Consider the following 24,961-nt stretch of genomic DNA (forward strand, 5'->3'; position numbering starts at 1 on the left):
GGGAACATGGCTTCAGCTTGAGAAAAAGACACAGAGGGGTTGACTTCTGAGAGAACCATATGAAGATAGTAGCTTGTACATTATAACCCAGAGTACTGACTCAGTGTGAGATATAATGATCTACCTTTCCACTGAAAAGTATCCAACATTTCACTAAATTGACCTTTTCTTGCCAATAGCAAACTCTTGTATTATCCTTTCTGTTCAAAGTTTGAGCATAAGAGCTGACATTGTCAGAGGTACAATGTGTCTCTTGAAGGCAAACCTTCCCAATTTGGCACTCAGTATTCTATGAGAAGAAAGCTACAGAGAGAAATCACTACTGCTTTTTTGTTTTCCTTAATTTACAGATGGTGGGGAAATATACCTGTGCTGGTTTTCCAGTGCTGCATAATAAATGACTACAAATAGCACAACCTGACCCTCAAACCTAACTATTAGCTCACAGTTCTGTAGGTCAGAAGTCCAGGTGGCCTCAGCTGGATTCTCTCTGGAGAGTCTCACAAGACTGAAATCAAGCTGTCAGCTTGACTGGACTCTTACCTAGCGACTCTGGGGAAGAATCTGCTTTCAAGGACATTCTGTGGTTGACAGAATCTAGTTCTTTGTGGCTGTAGGAATGATGTTCCCATGTTTCTGGCCAGAGGTCATTGTCAGTTCCCAGAAGTTGCTCTCCAAGTCCTTGCACCTTAAGCTCTTGACAGTATGTCAAATCCTTCTCTTGCTTGGAACCTCTCTAAGTATCCCTTCTGCTATCTGCTGGAGAAAATACCCAGCTTTTAAAGAGTTCCTCTGATTAGATTAGACTCTTTATCTTAAGGTCTCTTTATCTTAAGGTCAACTGATTAGCAACCTTAATTACAATCTGAAAAATCATTTTGCTCTGTCACATAAAATAACTGCAGGAGGAACACCAGGGGCAAATGTCATGGGGGAAATGAAGAATTCTTCCACATCTACTATGCCCTTACTATCATATCAAAATACATTTCAAATGGAACTATTTCATTTTTCCTTGGAAGTTGAAAGAAGCTTCTGCCACTGTACAAGAAGAAACAAAGAAAATTCCTTTGTCTATAAAAGGACAAATTTTGTCCTAGCTGAGTGACTAGTTAGATAGATAGGAAAGAAATTTATATGAGTCTAAAGGAAAAAGAATAGAAGAGACTTTCATTTCTGGTTATGTGGTCAAATAAGTTCCCTCTATTAACTCGCTACTGAAATAACTAAAATGTATGGTGAAGTAACTGAACTATATGTCTGTCTCTATAAGTATATATTAATCTGTGAAGCCACTTGAAAGAAAGGAATCAGTGGAGCCCAGAAATGAAATAAAATGAGGAATGATTAGGAAGTAAGTTCCAAGTGAAAATAACTCTTAGAATTTCTGCCACACCTTAGAATACTTTAGCTTTTACTTTGATGATTATGCGGGCTTAGCTTTGAGAAAAAGCATGGGAACTGGTCAGTGCAAGAAATCTAATAAGAGACACTCACGAAAATAGTACTCTAGAAGCCTATACTGTTATTGTAAGAATGAATTAGAAATAGACCCTAATTTCCACAAGGAAATCAATTCTGGCACAGAGTAAGAGGACAAAATTCCCTGAGGATTCATAATCACAAGTTGGTCCTACCTTGAGTTTGGCATTCTAATTCATGCTACAGATGTAATCCAAAAAACCTTAAGCATTATCCCAGAGGATCATGGTACCTTCATGAAACTAGCAGAAGAAAGTCTGTAACTCCTTTGAAAGACTCAGCTTAAACCCAAGCTTCCTGCTAAATGGGAAGGAAATCTAAAAAAGAGTAGCTATATGTATATGTATAAATGTCATGTACATGTATAGCTGCCACTTTGCTATATAGCAGAAACTACACAACATTGTAAAGCAACTAAAATACAATTTAAAAAATCATGTTTTTTATGAGATGATCACCTTACTACTCAGTTTGTATTTGAATCAGATAGTGTCTGTTTGTAGTAGAAGACATACAGGGATATTATGGCATTATTCCTGATAATGGAGAAAAATTGAAAACAAACTTAGATGTGTAATAGTTAAATGTGTACTGCATGTATTTGTAAAATTGCTTTATTAAAAAAAAAAAAACAGACTTTCTGGATTAAATAAAGTTCCTTAGAAAATGAACAATCCAAAGTGAAGAAACACAGAACAAGCAAGGAAATAAGACAACTATGAGTAAAACAGAAATGAAAAATCCTGAACAGTCTCATTTAATGGAAATTTTGATGATATTTATAAATAAACACAAATCTAAACAAGCAATGTTTGATAAAGTAGTAATAACAAAAGTAAAATCTAACTTAGGAGGGGCCAGGGAATCCCATTAGAATGAATATCCTGACTCAAAATGTCCATATGACTGGGAGGAGGTGATTAAAGTTAATGTCCTAAGTTCATAATTGGCATAATGATTGTTATTCTCAAGAATTATTCAATTAATTGGTTTATTTCCCCTTTTCCTGTCCTTGATGAATATGTTGTCATCCTCCTCATCCTATCAGGATATTTTTCTGGGAAGAATGGATGACTCAACCAGAGAGAGACAGAAACGATATCAACACTTATTAATTCCAAATTACTTTAGACCTCTTTTTTTCTCCAAGCTCTATACTTTGACAAAAATCACTGTGGAACTCTCAAAATCTATAGCATCCAAGGATTAGATTTGTACTAATGAGTGAGCATCTAGTACTGGTTCTAAAATGAATGCCAAATCTTCATAGAAAGAGGATGAATTTTCCCACAAATACTTAAGTCAATACAGCTAGATTCTATCTTGAACTCTGCCAGTCATTAGCTAAGTGAACCTAGTACTAAACAACCAGGCACTTGCTTCCTCATTTAGAGAACAGAGAATAAAATAGTTATATCATATCTTTTCTGTGAAAAATCCAATAAAATAATGTTTAAACTAGAGCTTTAAAAACTGCAAAGTGCTACACAAATAAATAGTAACCTTATGAACACTGTGTTTTCATGATGAAGTGGAAATCTCTCTCTAAAGTTTTTAGGAGGTTGTACCTATATAAATTCACTCAAATTTTACATTAAACATGTTGAATTTTCTGAGTTCAGCTTTGAGATTGTGCATTCACATTTCTGTGTCATCAGTCTGCTAAAGGTTTAATTCTTCACTTTTGTGGCATTGGGGTATTTTTTATATATATCATTTCTTGATCCTTACCAAAAATAAAACAAAATTTGTGAAGTAAGAAATTGGATTTAAAAGTTGACTTTTTGTCTGTTAGTTAATACTATACCTGATTTTGCAATAAATACACTAAACTGTTACTGAGTGTGACAAGTAGAACTGATCACTATCAAGCTGATATACAAGGCAGAGGGAAGGGCTTATTCAGTTAACTTGACCTCTTTAATGTCTTGAGCCTAAATTACTGGAAAGCTCTGTTTGAACCATGTATCTTCATTTAATCACTGTATCATTATTACCTCCCCAACTCACACTTTTCTGTATAAATATATGATTAGAGAAGGAGAGATTCTGCTTCTGAACTTGCCAGCAGGACAAGTTTACTAAACTCCAGCATCTATTTAATAAAGCAAAAAGAAACTTTAGGAAGGAAAAAACACCACCCTTCTTCTATAAACATTAGTTACATATACCAATGAGATACTGAGATTAAGAGTAATTGGTATCTCATGCCAAAATAATATTCAATTCCTATCTCTTTCCTTAAAACATCAGTCTACTAAATGAGACCCCTGAAACCAAAACAGAATCAACTGGCTCCTTTTAAGTTGAGTAATTACAAATGCAAAATGAGTATCGTCCTGTAGACAGAGAGCCAGAGGACTACTCAAGCTAAAGCAATAATGGTAGCTGTGATAAATTATGTATGCGCGATATCAGAAGCTGAATGGAGGGAAGAAATGGAGAACCCATTTGAAATTTTGGAATTTGCTCAAAGCTGCTCCTGCAATAACTCCCAGGAGGATAAGCCCTCAGCACGGAGCAGTAATAAACTCCACAGTTCTGTATAATTTATCAACTTTTTTCGTTTTCATTTCTAATGTTGACCCTTCATGGTTAACTGAAGAAACAGATAAATAGCTTCCTTAGCCATTTGATAGAGCAATTATGAGTATCCTGACTGATACATTTTCTGCTTAATCTAACAAATGGTGTTCTTTTTCCCGTTAATCTACACTGGCTTCTCTCCATTCGACTTGACACGTGCAGGATACCACTTCCCATGCCCTTGTTCTTGAGCCCCTCCTCATTTGTTTCTTTCTCATTACAGCTCTCTTGCGTGGTCATTTTAATAGAAGAAAAGAGAATTCTCTACAACAATTTTCCTCAGCTGCCCTTGGTTAATTTTTTTCAAAATGTGACTCCTGTGGGCTCCCTGACAGTCTGGCAAATTGAAAGCTAATCAGTAGAATCTTTCTTAAGTGTCAGTTTCTTTTCAAAGAAATTTCATGTCTTTGAATGAGAGGATCACTTTTCACAGTAATAGGCAGTAGAATGTGATGCAGCCATCTTGAAAGAGTTCAAGACTATTTAAAATGAAACTTAAACACTGATATTTACCTCAGGCACTAATTCCACCCCCCCACCACCACTGCTGTTGTCCTCACTTCCTTACTGTTAGTGTCTCGTGATAAGATCACTTATTTATCGCTAATCTGATGGAATCCCTTAGTGTATGAGTTTAGACCCAGAAGGGATTGTTAAACTCGTCTTTCCCAAGCCCTTTGTTTCTTGGGAGGAAAAATAGAAGAACAGGGAGGGTAAGTAACTAACCCAGAATCCCAAAGCAGGTGAGCAATATAGTTTGAGCTTCCTGTTTTGTTTTACTTTAAAGGGAGCAGCGAGGGGAGGAGACATTTTTTGCCGTCCAATAAGAGCAGATTCTGTAGTTCTGGGTGTCTGTGTTTTCTCATCTGCATGATCAGGATGGTAATACTGCCCTTTTCACTTCACAGGATTTCCTCCCACTGATCTGTTGTAATGGATTCTCTCTGCTGGAGTGTGTGTGTGTGTGTGTGTGTGTGTGTGTGTGTGACCACATTATTCTTGTGTGTCACACACTAAACCTAGGGACATTGTACTTAGGCTTGTAAGGCTTTGTATATAGCTACCTTGTTTCTGAAGGAAGACACAATTCCCAGGGTTGGGTGCCCAAGAAAAAGATGGGCCTCAGGGAGGACCACAGAACTGAGAGAAATAAAGGGGAGTGGAATCCCAATGCTGTAACAAGACGTGAAGGACTGTGTTCCTACGCGATGGTGTTAAGACAGTGTGTCTCTAAAAGCCAAGTGCCTGGAAAAAGGAGCCACAGCTTACACACAAATAATCCGTTCTCTGAAGACCCGAGGGTCTGGTGGCAGCACTGTACACATAATCTGTGGGACCCACTGCAAAATGATAGTAGACTTCTTGTTCAAAAATTATTAAGAATTTCAAGACCAAAAAAAGAGAATAATTTCAAGACAGTGACAGCAGGAAATTAATTCAAGCACTGGGCCCTTCTGGACACAGCCCTGCAAATACACAGGTCACACGCCCAAGAGGTAGCCCGGTCTAGCGGCGAGTCGTTCCCTTGACAAACTGTGGTCTAAACATCCCCAACAAAGTCTTCACTTGAAGGACATCTTGAAGAGAAGAGTCTTGTTAAGAGAAGACTGGTGTATTTTAGAGAGTAGTCTGACTGTGGCTACTTGGGTCAAAGGCAAGGACCATCCAAGAGGAGTGGGTCTTAGGGCCAAGAGATGAGACTCTGAGGTTCAGTAGACCCTCTTCCTGTGAGGATTCTTCCTTCACTGGCAGTTCAAGAGGATCAGAGCTCGTGTGTAAGGAAAGATAGTTTCCTTGCACTTGTAAAAGATTTGACTTTGAATGCAGAAAGATGATGAGAGGAATGAAGCAGGATATGGGCCCCCACATCATTCCTAGCATCTTCAGTCCCTGGCACGTGGCAGGCACTGAGCAAACATTTGTTGATGAATGGTAATGTAGGCAGTTATCTTGAGGTCAGAATTTGGTAGAGCCCTTCTGGCCCTGAAAGAAAGATCTGCAATTCAGGAAAAAAAAAAAAAAAAGGAGTCTCAGGTAATAAAAAGAGCAGTGCTTTGAAGCACATTCAGTTCAGTTCAGTCGCTCAGTCGTGTCCAACTTTTTGCGACCCCATAGACTGCAGTACACCAGGATTCCCTGTCCATCACCAACTCCAGGAGTTTAGTAGAACTCATGTCCATTGAGTCAGTGATGCCATCCAACCCCATCTCATCCTCTGTCATCCCCTTCTCCTCCCACCTTCAATCTTTCCCAGTATCAGGGTCTTTTCAAATGAGTCAGTTCTTCACAGCAGGTGACCAAAGTGCTGGAGTTTCAGCTTCAGCATCAGTCCTTCCAATGAATATCCAGGACTGATATTAGGATTGACTGATTGGATCTCCTTGCAGTCCAAGGGACTCTCAAGAGTCTTTTCCAACACCACATTTCAAAAAATCAATTCTTTGGTGCTCAGCTTTCTTTATGGTCCAACTCTCACATCCGTACATGACTACTGGAAAAACCATAGCTTTGACTAGATGAACTTTTGTTGGCAAAGTAATGTTTCTGCTTTTCAATATGCTGTCTAGGTTGGTCATAGCTTTTCTTCCAAGAAGCAAGCATCTTTTAATTTCATGGCTGCAGTCACCATCTGCGATGATTTTAGAGCCCAGGAAAATAAGCACGTTAATAATACCATTATTTAAGAAAATGTTAGCCTGCCCAAGAATGAAGGATTTTAGAATCATCTTGCATGCAAACCAATTATAAATTATTTTACAGATTTATTAAAAATACTTGGGAGGTTTTTTGAAGACGTGTAGTTGTACTTTTGTTATCAATGATAAGAGAACCAGGACTGCATTCTTTCTTCTTAAGCTCTGTTATTTAAAGAACATAGCAGGGGATGCAGAGAGAAACTGGAAGGAGGCACAGAAAGCTGAGGAGAAAAGACCTAGAAAAGTGAAAATAGAAAAAAGGGATTACTGTGGCCTCCAAATGAATATAGGCCTCTTTAGAAAGGGAGGAGAATGGAGGAGGAGGCTAAAAAAGGAAGGGGAGGAGATGGATAGGTACAGTCTCCTTTTCCCTGACGGCTCTTGGCAGCATACAACACACTCAGTGGGTACTCAGAAAACATGTGATTAATGAATTCATAAAAGGGAAAATGAATGGGACATAATTAGTAGTGTGCAGCCTGCTCTTGGGGAGAGGGGATGGTCTGTAATGTTTGTCAGTATCAGTTGTGTAAATCCTCCCTCCGTGGCCAAGTTTAAACTATCCACATGAATTCACTAAGTGTGGAATTAGGAAGAGACCTAATTGCACAGAGATACTATTGCACAGTAGTATCTCCACTGTATAATAAACTTAACTTCAAGAGCACAGGTAATAGTAAAAATAGTACAATAATTAGGAAATAATGTTTTTTATATTTACTGCCTTTGTTTCTTAATTTCTTTAACTGTGAATTTCTGTCACGTAGTTCTTAATCCAGGCTTTAACAACTGGCTTGCAAAGTGTGAGCCAGCTCCAGCCCTCCAATGGGTGGGCATCATCAGATGCTGCCACTATACATGTTGTATAAAAAGAACTTTCTCCATTTTTATTTCTTTAAAAGAATTGAGAAAAGAAAAGTAAAATAGGAGAGAGGACTAGAAATCTCATTAGAAAATTTTCTCATTTGCCACTTTTCCAATTTTTTTTTGATACCTAAGTCATCAGAATGTACAAGTTGAATGTTTAAGAAAAGATAAATGATATATCTATTTCTACTAATAAACTCTATTATAACATTTTCAACAGTAAATGAACTTAATAGGGAGGCGGAGCTGTAGAGTATTAAAAAGCTCGAAATTAGCAGTTAGCAACTCCAGGTTTAATAGTTTAAGGCTTTGAGCAGATCATTTCACTTCCTGAGACCCAAGAATGCCCACTGCCCCACTTATATCACAAGACTTTGTGTGAATACAGGTGGGGATCTTCTAGCATCCTGAAATGTTGATAATCTGCCACTTACTCTCAAATGATTTGATAAAAATAATACATGTTTCTATAAAGAAAGATAAAGCAAATGTCAAAATTTAACAACTGGTAAATCTACATGAAGGATTTGTAAGCACTTGAAACACTTTTTCAAAATAAAAAAGTGGGGGAAACTAGGTTATTATAGGCATATAGCATATATGAACCTGCAAAGTACTATACAAAGATAAACTACTATTACCTACTTAAAGAGATGTGGTATCTAGATACCACAGCTGTTGAGATAGTCAAACTTCATTCCATCTAGCTGATTCAGTTGTTTAGTAATTATTTGCAGAGTATCAAAGACCCTTAAAGTGCTGGTGATACAATAATGAACAAGGCACAGTCATTCATCTCATGGAAGTTACCTTCCGGTTAGAGGCACACACAATACACAAGCAGTTAAAGTTTGGTTTCAGTAGAATTAAATAAAGGATGCTGTTGTGACACAGAGAAGGAACCTGTGAGCCAACCTTCCCAAGGAGCCTAAGATCCAAAAGATAGGAATTGACCCAAGACCTGGAGAGAAGTCAGCATCAGTATATGTGGCTAATGCTTATTGAGTATTATGCCGTGCCAAACAGTATTCTAATTACTCTCCATACTCCTTTGCCCCCCACAGAAGTTCTCTGGGGCTATCATTATCCGACTGGGACACTATTGGTTGGTACCCCAGACCCAATAGAGGGGTCACTGGTAGGAGGCACAGCTGCTGTTTTCAGGCTCTGGAAACCTCCTGTGGAAAGGCCCTGATGCAAAACTGGCCATGATCTATTCAAAAGAACTGCAAGCTGTTCTGTATGCTGACGTTTGCACGTGCCCATACTGGGGAGAGGTCATGTTGGTGAGGAATTGTGGTGGAAAAGGTAAAAGGCCTTTAAAACTCTGTGGATAATAGGGACCCATTAGAGTACTAAGCCTGAAGGTGATATGATCAAATTTCTGTTTGGAAAGACTGTTCTGTCTTCAATATGGAGAATAAATTGAGGCAGAAACAAAACTAATAGTGGGGAGACCAGTTAGGAGCCTCTAAAATCTGAGAGTGTGGCCTGTGCCAAGGCAGTCACAGATGACAGTGTGAAGTAGGTAGATCCTAATAGCACTCTGGAGATAGAACTTTACTGGTGGGATAGAGCCAAGGATGATGGATTTCAAGGTTCCTGGGCTGGGCAATCCTGTCGGCAGATGAGGCCCCACTCACTGAGTAGGGCTGTGTGGAGAAGAGCAGGGGGAGGAAAGATGAGACAGGGTGATAACGAGAGGACAATGAACAGATCTAACCAAGATCTTACAGAGAACAGAGCATGAGCGTCTGAACTGAGTGACAGAACCAGCTATTTTGATCATCTCCTATAAAATCTTTCAAAAGGAGAGTCCGTTTCTGAATTATTGGGAAAATAAGTGGAGTTCCTATGATTCTGGTTGGTTTTAATCATAAACAGTTTACTGAATATGAAAAATACTTTGTAAACTATAAAAATGTTACCTTCATTATTATCATTATTTATTAATATTTTTCTTCCTTTTATTAGATTGAAACCACGTAAGTAGCCCTTTTTATTTACCCCTTCATAAAAGCATTTTCCTCTTGGTTTTCACCTCCTCATCTTCTACTTCAAGATACAATGGAAGGAAGTTTGGGATGAGTTGAAAGTGGATTTATCTGCTCTCATCAGTCAGTAAACAGGCATTTATTAAGAGTCTCCCAGTGGTGATCATTTCTAAATGTATAGAAATATCAAGTCACTGTGTTGTGCATTAGGAACAACATAGTGTTGTAGGTCAATTATGCTTCAAAAAATAAGTATACACGCCAACTCATGGAAAGAGAGATCAGATTTGTGGTACCAGAGGCAGGGGTTGGGTGTAAGGGGCAGGAATTGGATGGAAGAGGGTCAAAAGGTACAAACTTCCAGTTGTAACATAAATAAGTACTAGGGGTATAATGTACAACATGATAAATGTAATTAATACTGTTGTACATTATATATGAAAGTTACTGAGTTCTCATTACAAGGAAAAAATATTTTTTCTTTTTCTTTTATTTTGTATCTGTGAGATGATGGGTGGTCACTAAATATACTGTGATAGTCATTTCATGATGGATGTCAGGCAAATCATTGTGTTGTACACCTTAAACTTATGCTATGCTCTAAGTCAATTACATCTCAATAAAGCAGGAAGAAAATTTTAATAAAAAAACAAGCAAAAAAAGGAGCCTCTCAGGTGAGCATCCAAAGCTGAGGGAGAGACACTGCAATCAAGGGGTCATGTTCTTTGAGATCAGAGAATCTTGAATTTAAATCCTCCTGTATTTACCAGCCATATGCCCTTGGGTAAATAATTTGTTCATCTCTCTGCTCAGTTTCCATCAGAAAAAAATAGAATGAATAATACTTCACAGGCCTGTTGTATTACATGAGATAATAAATGTGAAAGAAACACAGAGATTAGGGCTCGATAAATGTTGTTCCTCAGACTTAAGGACACAGCAAGGGGAGAGGGTGGGCGGAATTGAGAGGAGCGAGGACGTATCTACACGACCATGTGTGAACAGGTGGCTGGTGGGCAGTATAGCCTAGGGCGCTCCGCTGGTGCTCTGAGAGGACCTAGACGGGTGGGATGCGGTGGGGTGTGGAAGGAAGCTCAAGAAGGAGGGGATATATGTATACATATCCCTGGTGACCTAGTGGTAAAGAATCCGCCTGCCAATGCAGGAAACAGGGGTTCAATCTCTGATTCCAGAAGATCCCCTGGAGAGGGAAATGGCAATCCACCCCAGTATTCTTACCTGGAGAACCCCATGGACAAAGAAGCCTGGCACGCTACAGTCTATGGGGTTGCAAAGAGTCGGACATAACTCAGTGACAGAATACACACAAACATAGCTGATTAACTTCGCTGTACGGCAGAAGCTAACACAACACTGTGGAACAATTATACTCCAATAAAGTGAATTAATAAAAAAATACAGCTTAATAAAAAGAAAGAATAAATGTGGTTCCTGTCTACCCCATAAGGCTGTTGCCCCAAATAAATGAACTAATACTCCAAAGACAGTTAAAATTTCCTTGAAATAATTCTAGTCTGTAAGTTCAGTCATTTTTAATGAACTTTTACTGCTGTTGTTTTTGTTACCATTTTTACTAGTACCAGGGGCTTGCAGTAACTATGTCTAGGAGCCTTTGAACACCACTTGAGCGTATCTTTATTATTACTTTTTTTGAATTCCTTTATTTCTTTGTGTGAGCTTGGGAATCATTTCCTTCTTTGCTTAGTGCTGCTTTGGAGAAGCAGCCAGATGTCTCTACAATTTGTCATTTCTGGCCATATACTCTGTTATTTAGGTACTCTTCTTTGTTCAGCTAAGACACCATGTCTATTAAACCAAATTGTGCTGTTCTTGGCATGCAAAATGAAAGACACTGGGAGATTGAAAACTGGAGATAAAGGAGGGCTTAAATGTCACTGTAGGTCTTTAGCTTTTTTTTTTTAACAAAAAGAGATAATAAATTTTTTAAAACTTTAATTTTATATAAATTGCCTATTACCAGTGTGAGTGCTCTGATGAAAGATTATTAAACTATCCATTAAGCTGGCATACAGAGCCAAAGGGAAGGGACTTAGGGGATTGGAGAAGCAGTTAACCTTCTCCCCAGTTTAATGGCATTGTCTGTAAGCATTGGGTGGCACATCTTCTCTCTGGCTTGTACTCTGGACCAAGACCTGCAGCTCCCAGCTTTTAATACTCCATCATGGCACAGGCTTGAACACTTCCTGATGTCATAGAAAACCACAGAGGCATCTTGAATGTTAAATGTACTAAGTGTCTGGTTTTTCTTGAACATGGTTTATTCTTAGGCTGCTCTGATACTCTTAGCACATAATCTGAGTGATTACAAAACAGATGGAGAAGGAAATGGCACCCCACTCCAGTACTCTTGCCTGGAAAATCCATGGACAGAGGAGCCTGGCGGGCTACAGTCCATGGGGTTGCAGAAGAGTCAGATACAATTTATCAACTAAACAACAACAATGGTGCTACACTTAGGTAGCAGAGGAGGCCAAGTGACCCCAGACTCCTTCCAAGTTGCTCCTCTGTGCGAGGCTGGTGACCTTTGTTGAGGCCACAGGCAAGCACATTTCACCTTTGCTTTTCCCATCTCTCCCATTTGTAGCCATCCCTCTTCAACCACCTGATAGTTTTTACCCTGTCATACTGTTTGTAAGCACACAGTAAATTCGTTTACACTAAGCTACAGTAACACGTGGGCTTCCGCAGTGGCTCAGCAGTAAGGAATCCCCCTGTAATGCAGGAGCCACAGGAGACGCAGATTCGATCCCTGGGTCTGGAAGATCCCCTGGAAGAGGGCATGGCAACCCACTCCACAGTAATTCCATGGACAGATGAGCCTGGTGGGCTACAGTCCACAGGGTCACAAGGAGTCAGACATGACTGAAGGGACTTGGCATGCATGCACGCACAATGACACATAATCCCTTATGTGAGTCTGGCCTTTGTGTAGTGATGTCACTTGTAGAAAACTTATTTCATTCTCATTATAGCCCTAAGGAGTGGGGAAGTTAGAGACTGGTCTCGTTTTGTTGTTGTTGTTCAGTTGCCCAGTCATGTCTGACTCTTTGCGACTCCACGGACTGCAGCAGGCCAGGCCTCCCTGTCCCTCACCATCTCTCGGAGTTTGCCCAAGTTCATGTTCATTGCATCAGTGATGCCATCCAGCCATCTCATCCTCTGACCCCCTCTTCTCCTTCTGTCCTCAGTCTTTGCCAGCATTAGGTGCTTTTTCAATGAGTCGTCTGTTTACATCAGATGACCAAAATACTGGAGCTTCAGCTTCAGCATCAGTCCTTTCAGTGAACACTCAGGGTTGATCTCCCTTAAGATTGACTGGTTTGATCCCCTTGCTGTCCAAGGGACCCTCAGGAGTCTGTCCTCTCCAGCACCACAGTTCAAAGGCATCAGTTCTTTGGCGTTCTACCTTCTTTACAGTCCAGCTCCCACAACCATACGTGACCACTGGGAAGACTATAGCCTTGACTATACGGACATTTGTCAGCAGAGTAATGTCTCTGCCTTTCAACACAGTCTAGGTTTTTTCTTCTCTTTCCTGCCAAGAAGGAGTTGTCTTCTGATCTCATGGCTGCCGTCACCATCCGCAGTGATTTTGGAGTCCAAGAAGAGAAAATCTGTCACTGCTTCCACCTTTTCCCTTTATATTTGCCATGCGGTAATGGGGCTGGATGCCATGACTTGGTTTTCTTTAGTATTTAGTCTTAAGACAGCTCTTTCACTCTCCTCCTTCACCCTTTATCAAGAGGCTCTTTAACTCCTTTTCGCTTTCTGCCATTAGAGTGGCATCATCCACATATCGGAGGTTGTTGAGGTTTCTCCCACCTATCTTGATTCCAGTTTGTAACTCATCCAGCCTGGCATTTCTCCTGATGTGCTCAGCGTATAGGTTAAACAAACGGGGTGACAGCAGACAGCCGTGTCATGCTCCTTTCTCAATCTTGAACCAATCAGTTGTTCCATACAGGGCTCTAACTGTTGCCTCTTGACCCACATACAGATTTCTCAGGAGACAGGTAAGCTGGTCTGGTATTCCCATCTTTCTAAGAGCTTTCCACAATTTGTAATAATCAACACAGTGAAAGACTTCAGCATAGTCAATGAAACAGAGATAGATTTTTTTTTTTCTGAAATTCTCATTTTATAGAGAAGGAACAAAGGTTCAGGGAATATGAGCAGCCACTAGAGTCTCACTCAGGGGAGAACTTAACCAGAAGACTTGAGCACAGGTTTCTTTCCGCCACCCAGTTCCACATATTATCGCAGTATTTTCATTTTGACAGGAATCAGAGTCCTGTGTGAAGGCAGGTAACCACTTAACTGAGGGCTTCAGACATCAACCCAGAAAGAGAAAACTGATTTTTTCAGTGAAGCCCTGAGTTATGCAACATAAGTTACTGCCTTTGCCTCCACATTGCCTGTCCGTTGTGTGATCACAGGCAAGTTACAGAAAATTGTCTCTGCTTCACTTCTCCTGTTTATGAAATGGAAATAGCTGTATCTGCCTCATAGGATTTTTCTGACAATTTCCTGAAATACCACCTGGACGATATTCTTGTCCCATAGCAGGTCTCATCAAACCTCATCTACTCTTCCCCTTTGCGTCCCCATTTTGCCAACATACAAGGCAGGCCACGCAAAGCCAGAACCCTGAGCTCACCCAGGCCCTGCAAAGACCCTTCTGAACACCTCCTCTTCACTTGTGCCCTCAGCCCTTTCTCCTGTCCCCTCAGTTCCCATGTCCAGCCACACCAACCTCTCTTACCTTCTCAAACCAGCTGCCCATTCTTCCTCCACACTGCACGCTGGGTCCTCCGGCTGAAGCCCACCTCCTTGCCCTCCTGCCCTCCTCTATCCTCATGCTCCAGGTAGAAGCCACGTCCCTCCTTTAGGAAGGACTGAAGTAGCTTCCCCCTGTTGTTCTTCCTCACTGCACTTTTCCTTTCCTTCTCTTATTACAGTCTGAAGGTACTTGCAACTCCTACATTTACTGGCGGTGTTTCTCTCTTGTCCTCTAGACTGTCGCCTCCCATGTTGGCCACGGCCTCCAGGGCACCCAGGACAGAATGTAGCTCATAAGCTGTTTCCAATAAATATTTGTGGACTGTGTGTTGGATGAATGCTTCTTTTCCCTCTCCCTCTTGGGATGCCCTCCTACAGCCTCCTCACCAAGTCATGCACTTCCTCAAAGGCACATACCTGAATATTCCCTCCATTTTCCCCAACATTTATTCATATATTATTGTGAGTGAGGTGTTTCATGATTCCTTAATCACATTACTAATTTTCCAAGGGCTAAGACTCATTCAAGATCTTTTTTGGAACTCCCCATAAACCTGATAGAAAAGCTGGGAAGGCTATCAGTGCTCAGTATTTCTTGATGAATGAATAAATCAAGCAGTGAATTCAGGTATAATCCTTTTGCACAAAGAAAATCTTCACTTAGCAAATACAGAGAGACTATTGCAGCAAAACAGTTTCTCACCATGACACATTGCTGTAGTCCCTCTTCTGGGGTTACTATTTTGAGTTTCAGTGAGAAGCAAACAATCTTATCTTGAAAAGGGAATTGGATTTATTTTTAATAAGAAAGCCTGAATTGGAAGCTTGAATTTTTCCCCAAAATTTAATAACAGCACTGATAAAGCCTTACTCTCCTCAGCCAGCCCTGTTTCAGATATAAGAAAACAAAGCTTCCATGTAAGCTGCTGTCTTGGTGTTAGAGCAAGAGCTGTAAGACCAACCATATTTAAATTCATTGAGAGCCACGAGGGGATCACATAGCAGGGGCTTCTAGTCTGAGCATGATTTTAGAATCTGTTACTCCAACCCAGGTCTGGGCAGAGGCAATGAAGGGAAACATCAAGTTATTTGGAGCCACTGTCCCCAAACATTTGAGGTCCTGACAGTTCCCACTGATAACTTCAGGAAGTAAAGACATAGCTTCTTAAATTTTTTTTTTATTTTAAAAAAATTTTGGCTGTACCACTCAGCCTGTGGGGTCCCAGTTTCCCAACCAGGGATTGAACCTGCACCCCTTGCATTGGAAACACAGAGTCCTGACTGGACTGCCAGGAAAGTCCCGAGACATAGCTTTTGATCTCACCGTCTTCCTCCTTTCACAACTAAAAAAAAAACAAAAAAACATGTCAGTAGAACATGTCATTGTTATGCCCCAAATGATAACTTACTGAGGGAGGATCCCAATTTCCACATTCATCCCACTATACCAAAATAGAAGCTTCAGTTCCCTGGTTGCCCTGCTGCTCAACCTCAGGTTGTTCAGTTGCTCATTTTATCAATATTTTTGAATGATTAACAACAACTATATATATATATATACATATAATGATTTTTGCATTTTAATTTACTTTGACAATTGCTCAGCAAGTCCTTCTAGTTAGTATCTTACCTCTAGTTTAGTTTTGATCTTAAAACACAGGCCAAGAGAAGGAAAGTAAGTTTTGCCAAAATACCTGTTGTACTATGAACATTGTTGAGGTTGATGCGGCATCTGTTCTTTGTGTGACATCACTCAATGCCTGTATTCCCACCCCTGCAGGGCTTTGTGACAGTCAACAGAGCCAGTAAGAGATGACTTCTGATGAGTCCCCTTCTATCCCCGTCTCTCAGGCTGCAGGAGTCCTGAAGGTTGATGGAGGGCCATGCTATTCAAACAGCAGGCGTGGCTGAGACAGAAGCTCCTGGTGCTGGGAAGCCTTGCCGTTGGAAGTCTCCTGTATCTAGTCGCCAGAGTTGGGAGCTTGGATAGGTAGGTGATTAAACACATACTCATGCCCATGTGACTTTACATGTCTCTTGATTTAAACTTTCTTAGGACATAATTTTAAATCTATCCATTTGTTTTCCTCTCTCAACATTCCCAAGAAACATATTTTTCTGCAGCATTGATTTTGATTTATTGAGCCTTTCAAAGAAAGAGATCCAAGTTGCTCAAACCAAGGTGTTCATCAAGATTCATTTGTATTCTGTGTGTGTTGGTGTTTGTTTTCAGAGAAGGGATAAAGCCATGTACAGTAAAAATGTCATTTACTAGAGCTCTGTGTGCATCTGGATGTTGACCTCTCGCCATAGCAAAATAGTGATGATGTATTTATGTATCTACATTTTGATATTTATAAGTGGACAATTAATCTGCTACCGAGAGACTTAAAATTATGTATGAGCCTGTAAAGGAGCTCATCAAATTTGGAATCCATTGCCCTGGAAAGATGACTGCAGGCTTGGGGTGTTTTAACTATGTTAATTAGCTCTGGTTTCTAGGAACTGAACATACTGGACAAGGAGGCTGTCACTCAGAGTAATTCAATTCCCAGAAAGCAATGGAAAATCCATGGAGAGGAAATTTACAGAGCTAGGGTTTGGCTCTAAATAAGCCAACACTGAAAGGCACCAGACCTGCGGAAGTCCCGACAATGTCAGCTAGCTTCACATTGAATGCTTCTGGATTGTCCCACTTCTGGAATGATTGGAAAGGACACAGAAGTTAATTTCTGAAATGTGAAGTTTCCTTCTTTGCCCTTTAAAATTAATTCTTGCACTTAAAAGACAATTCAGTTCCCATTTCATGTCCAACTCTTTGCGACCCCATGGACTTCTCTAGACCAGAATACTGGAGTGGGTAGCCTTTCCCTTTTCCAGAGGATCTTCCCAACCCAGGGATCAAACCCAGGTCTCCCGCATTGCAAGCAGATTCTTTACCAGCTGAGCCACAATGGAAGCCCTATGAAAGTGCAGCCACACATTAAAATATAAACATCTTCCTGACAATTTTTCTTCTCTATAGATCTTATCACACAAATATTTAACAAGTAATATAATAATGGTTTTTTCCTTCAGCCAGTGTTAATTTTGATTGATAAAGTGAGCCCTTTGATGTTTTTCAATTCAAAATTCCTGAGTAAACTTCCTATTCACTAGTTGCTAACCATGGGAAACGATATAGCCCAGAGCTTATCACTGACTCCTAAAGTAGTACTTGTTGTTAGTGAAAATCCTTGACAGGGTGCCATTGTCCTGTGTCCATAATGGAACTTTTATATCAAATTCTTCCTAATATTTTAATTTTCTTCTAATCATTTGCTTTGAATAATTGATCTAATGATCATTAGCACGTTAGTTATTTAGTTGATAACTTTTAACCTGGTCTCTAGTCTCTAATGAGGTAGCTTTTATAAGGACTTGGATTGCTTTGCTTTCTCAAAACCTCTCACTGGCGAATCTGAGCAGAAACTGGCACATGCGGACATAAGTTTATCCTTAGAAACTGAAAAGCCTGCTCTCTTGGTAAGAGGCTGAACTCAGTTACTTCTACTGTCCTTTCCAATCCTAAAATTTCTGATTTTTCAGTCTGGGGTCCATGCCTGCTCTCTAGGAATCAGAAATAATATGATATTTTCTCTTATCTTGAATAAGGGAATCCAAAAAGCAATGGTTCGGTGGGGAATGAGCTCCCATGATAGAAGGTAAATAAAGGAAAGAAGGAAAATGGCCTTTTCTAGATGTAGGAAAATTTCTTTCCAGCTCAAACAAGGCAGAGAGTGTTTCAGGCTCTCTCAACCTGGGTTCTGTGAGAGAATCAAGTCCTACAGGAAAACATTTGATTGACCATTTCCTTACTTCTCCCAAGGACAGCATCATTCACGATGCCTGGGAGAAAAGTCCATCTAATACATTCAATGGATGGCTTAAGGAATTTGGATTTAATTCTCAACTAGAGCCCAGCAAGACCTAAAACATGAATTTGTAACATCCCAATCAATGTCACAATTAAAAACATACTTTGAGTATATATGTATTGCTACTTTTATATCTTCCACTTAGAACTCTAGCATATCAACTCTATTAACAGATTTATAAAAACAAAATTCATTTTCTCTAAAATATTAGCTGATAAACCATGTTTTTAATAGTGTGCTATATGTTCATGCTTTACACAATGAGCAAAAGTTGTTTATAAAATCATAAAAAAACTCACTAAAAAATAAAATATGTTCATAAGCATTAAAACAGATAGCTGCTTCAACAGCATAGGTGAAGCCCCTTCCCCTCAGTTCTGCAGAATGCCTTGGTATAACCTGAAGATTTCTCCCTTCTCCTTTTAATTGTAAACATTACAGAAAATAAAAAAGATTCAGTGGGGTCTCTTGGGAAAAGCAAGAGACAGCCTCATTGCCCAACAGAGAGGAGGACATCGACTCCAAATTATTAGGGTAACAAGAAGCTTCAGTTGGAGGAATTGGTTTAACAGCCGTTTTGACTAACATTATACCCTTTAATAAGAAAGTGAAAATGCCTTCTCAAGTAAACTCAGGAAAATTATAATGAATCTCAGTTCAATTCTAGACTATCCCCAAAAGGAAATTCAATTTACTAACCATATAAATTGGCCACACCAAATTAAATAGCCACTCCAGTCTAATATTGTGATTGTTACCACACCTTTCTCTCTGAAAAAAAGCAGCAGTGGTCGTTCCTTGCTTAGGGCAATGTTCAAGTGGAAATCCTCTTTTCTGGCTTCATCCAATGCCTGCCTTCCTTCACAAATTTGAGTCCCTGATTTAAGTGCACTTGGCAGTGAGGACCTCAGGTTTCTGGGGTTGCCAAGGACTTGTTGATTTCTGATCCCAGGTGTGATAGGTGATATACAGCACTTGCTGATTGCATTGGATTTGCTCCTACATTCAGCAAAGTAAAAACATAAGCCTGACCTTTTTAGAAAGAAAGAGAGAGAGAGGCAGAAGAAATATGTACTCTGCTAGCTGTCCCCAGGGCCAGAGGCAGAAATTCTCATAGAATGTAAAGCTCAGCAAGTGCCAAGATTGGAATTTTGCAGGTTGATGACGCAAATAGTCAAGGGCAGAAACTGGGACCTCTTTTCAGAGTCTATCTCAAAGATTTTCAGAGTCATTGAGGGCAGCTGAGCTGTAATAAAATAATACCACAGGAAACCCACAGGACGTGGCCTCCTAGCTGCCCTTTAGCCCCCCAGCTGATGATTCTAATCTTCCATCTTTCATACTTTCTAAATGATGTTAACTGGTGAGCTGTTAAAAGGCTATTAGTATGGCTGGTGTCACTTGTCTGTCCTGTATTGTGAATGTCAGTACATGCTGTAGTCAATTAAGTGCTTGGTGAATAAAAATTTTAAGAAGCGCTAATAAAAATATCCCATCAATTATGTCTGCTCCACTTAATACAGGGTTGCTTAAAATAAAATTTCCCAAACATATGTTGATTATAGATTGCAGCAGGCAGGGAACAGTGGTTTTATTTATGCATTTAAGTCTTGCTCTGACTGGAGAACCAGAGAAATGAGAAGTTAGTTACAATGAGCTCCTTAGAGTGTCTCTCTGTTGCTTACAGGCTACAGCCCATCTGCCCCATCGAAGGCCGATTCGGAGCCCGTGGCCAGGCTGAATTCCCCCTGCGCGCCCTACAGTTTAAGCGTGGCCTGCTGCACGAGTTCCGGAAGGGCAACTCTTCCAAGGAGCAGGTACACCTTCAGGACCTGGTCCAGCAACTTCCCAAGGCCATTATCATTGGAGTGAGGAAAGGAGGCACCAGGGCCCTGCTTGAGATGCTGAACCTCCATCCAGCAGTGGTCAAAGCCTCTCAAGAAATCCACTTTTTTGACAATGATGAGAATTATGCCAAGGGCATTGAGTGGTATAGGAAAAAGATGCCTTTTTCCTACCCTCAGCAAATCACAATTGAAAAGAGTCCAGCATATTTTATCACGGAGGAGGTTCCGGAAAGGATTTACAAAATGAACTCATCCATCAAGTTGTTGATCATTGTCAGGGAGCCAACCACACGAGCTATTTCTGATTACACTCAGGTGCTAGAGGGGAAGGAGAGGAAGAATAAAACTTATTACAAGTTTGAGAAGCTGGCCATAGACCCTAATACCTGCGAAGTGAACACGAAATACAAGGCAGTAAGAACCAGCATCTACACCAAACATCTGGAAAGGTGGTTGAAGTACTTTCCAATTGAGCAATTCCACATTGTTGATGGAGATCGCCTCATCACGGAACCCCTACCAGAACTTCAACTCGTGGAGAAGTTCCTAAATCTTCCCCCAAGGATAAGTCAATACAATTTGTATTTCAATGCTACCAGAGGGTTTTACTGCTTGCGATTTAACATTATCTTTAACAAGTGCCTGGCGGGCAGCAAGGGGCGCATTCATCCAGAGGTGGACCCCTCTGTCATTACCAAATTGCGCAAATTCTTTCACCCTTTCAATCAAAAATTTTACCAGATCACTGGCAGGACATTGAACTGGCCCTAAAATAATACATCATACAACACTATGTGTTGTGCCTGGAGACAGATAATGTCACTTCTAGATTAAAATATGCACTTTTCCTAGACACAACTGTCCACGTCGTTTTTCCATGTATACTTGTACATATGCAGTGTGTGACCAAATATAAGATCAGCTCTTTTTCTACTGAAAATTTACAAAATCAAAACAAAACAAAACACCAATTTGCAGTCTATGTAGTTGCATCTTTTATGCTACTTACAAAAAGAAGAGGTGGTGGTACTGGGAAAAAGTGACTTCAGCTATTCTCAAAGAGTTAGTCTTCCTTCGAGTCAGGATTTGCCGCCTGCCATTTTCATAGATTTAAGCCAAAAGATGAACATGTGAAAATGTACCAATGGCTGTGAAGTTTCAGGAAGTAGAGGATTCAGTCATGCATACTTTTCTAAGGGAAAGCTGACTCTTTAATTCAGTTGCTGAATTGATGCCATGAAAACAGAAAATACTATTTTCTTATTATTTAAAAGAATGTCTTAGCTCATAAAATTGACATCATTCCAAAGTTCCCGTGGTGATTTTGCACTATTGTTTTCTCGTATGGACCATGGTGTCACTTGTAGCATGTCAATCACACGTCGGAAAGTTGAGTCCTTTTGCTTCCATGTTCTATGTCAACAAAGAGAAATGTCATGTACTATATTGTATATAGTTGTAAATACTGCTTTCACACTAAGTAATTCTATTTTGTAAACTGAATATGGCTATTTAATTTATTGTGGAAATTAAATTTATTGTGGTATTTAAAAAATGGAATGGATTAAAATTACTCTATGTGCAATTTTTTTTACTCATTTGTCTTACATGCCCCTTGCTGGCTCCCAAAGTCAAAGCTGTTTATGTACACGCAAGAGCACTTGGAAAGATGCCCTTCTCCATTGAATTTCTGTACCCTTGTGACAATGCAATTATGAAGTGAGGTTGACTATATTTTAAAAAATATCTCAGCCATCCAGAAATCTAGTGTAAAAACCACCGCAAAGAGCTGTAGTGCTTCTCTGCTACAACTTTTAACAATTAAAAAAATTGCTTCTGGTGATGGGAGACAGACAAGAAATACTTTAACATAATCAAAGCATAGAAGAATCACAGTTTTATTTGAACCCAGTCAGACCAATAGAGAAATTAAATTAGATTAGAAAATTTGTGTAGCCTCTATACTGAAAGCTGCCAAAGCTTCAAAAAATAAATACAAACTCTCAGAGCTCCCTCTTTAAGATAAAACTACATCAGCCTGCTCAAAAATGATCAAATTACATAGTGTTGCTATTACTAACATAAACATATGGCTCCGATTTCCATCCAGAGCAGTTAATGCTAAATTGGGTGCTTGCTAACATCAGATACCCTGTCTTATGCTTAAATATAATGCAGAAAACCTTGGAAAGAGGTATGAACCAAAAAAAGAGAGAGAGAAAGAGATGGATTTTTCACAGTCATGGTTGCTTATCCAGTGGAAGATATTTGAAGGAGTTTTGTTCACATTGACAGTGCCTAGTAAATTACAATGGATTCCTTTTTGATTGTACTAAGTGTTGATTTACTCCATGAATTGTTCATCCTGTCCAGTAATTTGACGGTGAACTTTTCTAAATAAATAGCCCTTTCCCCGTCAGTGTTGATATACATTTTTCTCAAGCTACAGCCTTGGTAATCATCTCTGCCGTTTCAATTAGCAGTGATGTTGTTTTCTCAGCATGGAATAGGCATGACAGCAGCACACACTGACAGTCCAGCTTCCCACTCACTGTTCAGTGACTCTGAAAAGAGAGTCTTGTGTCTGAATGTCAATCACTCTCCTTTAAGGGGTGAATGAACTCAAATATAAGGAACATAGCATCAGATTTCCCTATGCCTCAACTCCCAGCTAACCATCAGAATAAACTGTGTTAATACCACACTCCAAATAATCACACATTATCATTCATTTTATTATAACTCTTCCCAGAGCACTATATAGTTCATACAATTTTATACCAGTATGTCAAAGTATGCCCTGCTAGAACACTGATATTTCAAAAACTCAGCCTAGGTGTTCCACCAGTAAAATAGGAAAATGGCATTCTTTTCCTGAACTCACAGAAATTTTTTAAAGTAATGAATAGAAATTTTTCAGTGACAATCTTTTATAGTCCAAATTTGTCCCCAGCTCTGGTGCTGCTACCGACAGTGTATAGCAGAGTTGATTATGAGATTCTATTTGACTTGAGCTGACTTTTATAATTTGTTGTTTTTAGCTCAGGAAGCAAGTATTTCTTCATCACACAAAGGAAAAAAAGTGCTGCAATTTCCAGTTGTTAAATAACTGAGAATTGTTTTAAACCTGGGAGCCTCCTCACAGAGATCTAAAACAGCAGACTTGGCCTAGAAGGATGTTTTTAGAGGCAGGTTTCATTTCAGTAAAAAAAAAAGAGAGAGAGAGAGAGAGAGAGAAACAGCCAGAGCCACTGCTGATTGAACTAGGTAGAAATAAAAATCCTATGACTTAAGAGCACATTTCCACTGGAGGCTTCAAACCTCCATGTTTAAGAAAATGCTTCCTGTTGTCATCAAACTGGCAACCAACCTCTCGGGACATCTACAGCTCATTACAATAGATCCACTAGGATTCTCTTTAATAAGTTATTCCTTTTATATTATGAAATCTTTGCATTTCTTCTGGAGGCTTGGTGGCACCATACAGTTTTGTAAAACAATTCAAACTGCAAAGAGGAAAAAAATTGTTTAAACAATGGTGAAGTCTCTGCTGGATTATAAAGTTAAAACTACATCATTTTGGAAGCCAGGGAATTCCAATTATAATTGTACAAACGGGAACAAGAGTCCCAAGGGAGTGAGAGGGACCAGAGAAGAGAGAAAAAGAGACATGCAAACCCTTAGACAGACATCAAATTCCTGAAAATCATCTTACAAAAACCCCTCAGCTGATGAAGGCACTAATTTTTTTCTACTCATTGCACTGTAGTATAGAAAAAAATCTAAGACATCGGAATCTTTAGCTAATCTATGATAAAACAAATCATGTAAACCCATCATAAACCCCTCTGATCTTAGATTTGGTACCTTTTATGGTGATGGACCAGTTTGCCGGAATGCTAAAACTGATGGAGCCTCGTGAGAGCACTGCTTGGGGTCCTGCCCTTGGAATGAGGGCCCTCCTGGAGGACAAGCTCCAGGACCAGTGGAGGACTCCTGGGATGCTACTAAGGGGAGGTAAGAGCCAAGGACAAGTGCAGCCCAAGTTCCAACCCTGCCAGTAAGATTGTGCTCTGTCCAATTAGCAGCCTACTAAATTGGATTGCTTTCATAAGCCTAATTTGAGAATTTTCCAGGGATGGAGAATTTCAAATGATCATAAGTAGTGTCTTCCTGCTGAAGTCTTTTGTACTCTTTTCGCACACTCAGCAGCCATTTTCTACTTAGGAGAACCGACTACAGTCTTAAGCAAAAAAGAAAACTTTGCTGAGAACATTCTCCCTAAAAATAACTAAATACAGCAGAAATCTTAGCAATTTGGGCTAGCAAGGTGAAATTATAGGATATTTTAAAGCAAATTCATGGCACTTCCCCAAAGTGCCAAACTATACTAACAATCCATTGATAAATATCTAATTGCACTTGATTTACAAATAAAAGCCTCTTAATTGGCATATTTTTCCCTAACTTGGTCTTACTTCCAAGTATTTCAAAAGTCTGTTCTCTTAAGTGTTGTAGGTTACTCAGGCCTCCTAGCATCTGTTTATCAATTTTTATAACAAGCCTTTCTTTTGCAGCTAGTGCAAGGATGAAATTTACACCAAAAAAAAAAAAAAGGATCATTTGTTAATGTCCTAATAAGCGACACCTTATGACACATCTTACAAAAACAATTTCCTTGTGTTTTATTCTTTTAAAGATTTCTTTCCAATTACATTTTATCGTGGCTTTAAGAAATAGGAGTGCTATTT

At 39.6% G+C, this 24,961-nt stretch overlaps 1 protein-coding gene across 3 annotated transcripts in view; it reads left to right on the forward strand.

Annotated features, from left to right (window-relative positions):
* Positions 1 to 21,713, forward strand: part of HS3ST5 (heparan sulfate-glucosamine 3-sulfotransferase 5) — a 286,056-nt gene extending 264,343 nt beyond the window's left edge. For all 3 annotated transcript variants that reach the window (XM_065911461.1, XM_065911462.1, XM_065911463.1), the window contains 2 exons: positions 16,298 to 16,436; positions 20,051 to 21,713. In XM_065911461.1, coding sequence (XP_065767533.1) covers positions 16,330 to 16,436; positions 20,051 to 20,981 — 1,038 coding nt within the window. In that variant the 5' untranslated portion in view covers positions 16,298 to 16,329 and the 3' untranslated portion in view covers positions 20,982 to 21,713. The remainder of the gene's footprint in view (positions 1 to 16,297; positions 16,437 to 20,050) is intronic.
* The last annotated feature ends 3,248 nt before the right edge of the window (positions 21,714 to 24,961 follow it).

Source organism: Muntiacus reevesi, chromosome 19 (assembly GCF_963930625.1).
Source record: "Muntiacus reevesi chromosome 19, mMunRee1.1, whole genome shotgun sequence".
Lineage (NCBI taxonomy): Eukaryota > Metazoa > Chordata > Mammalia > Artiodactyla > Cervidae > Muntiacus > Muntiacus reevesi.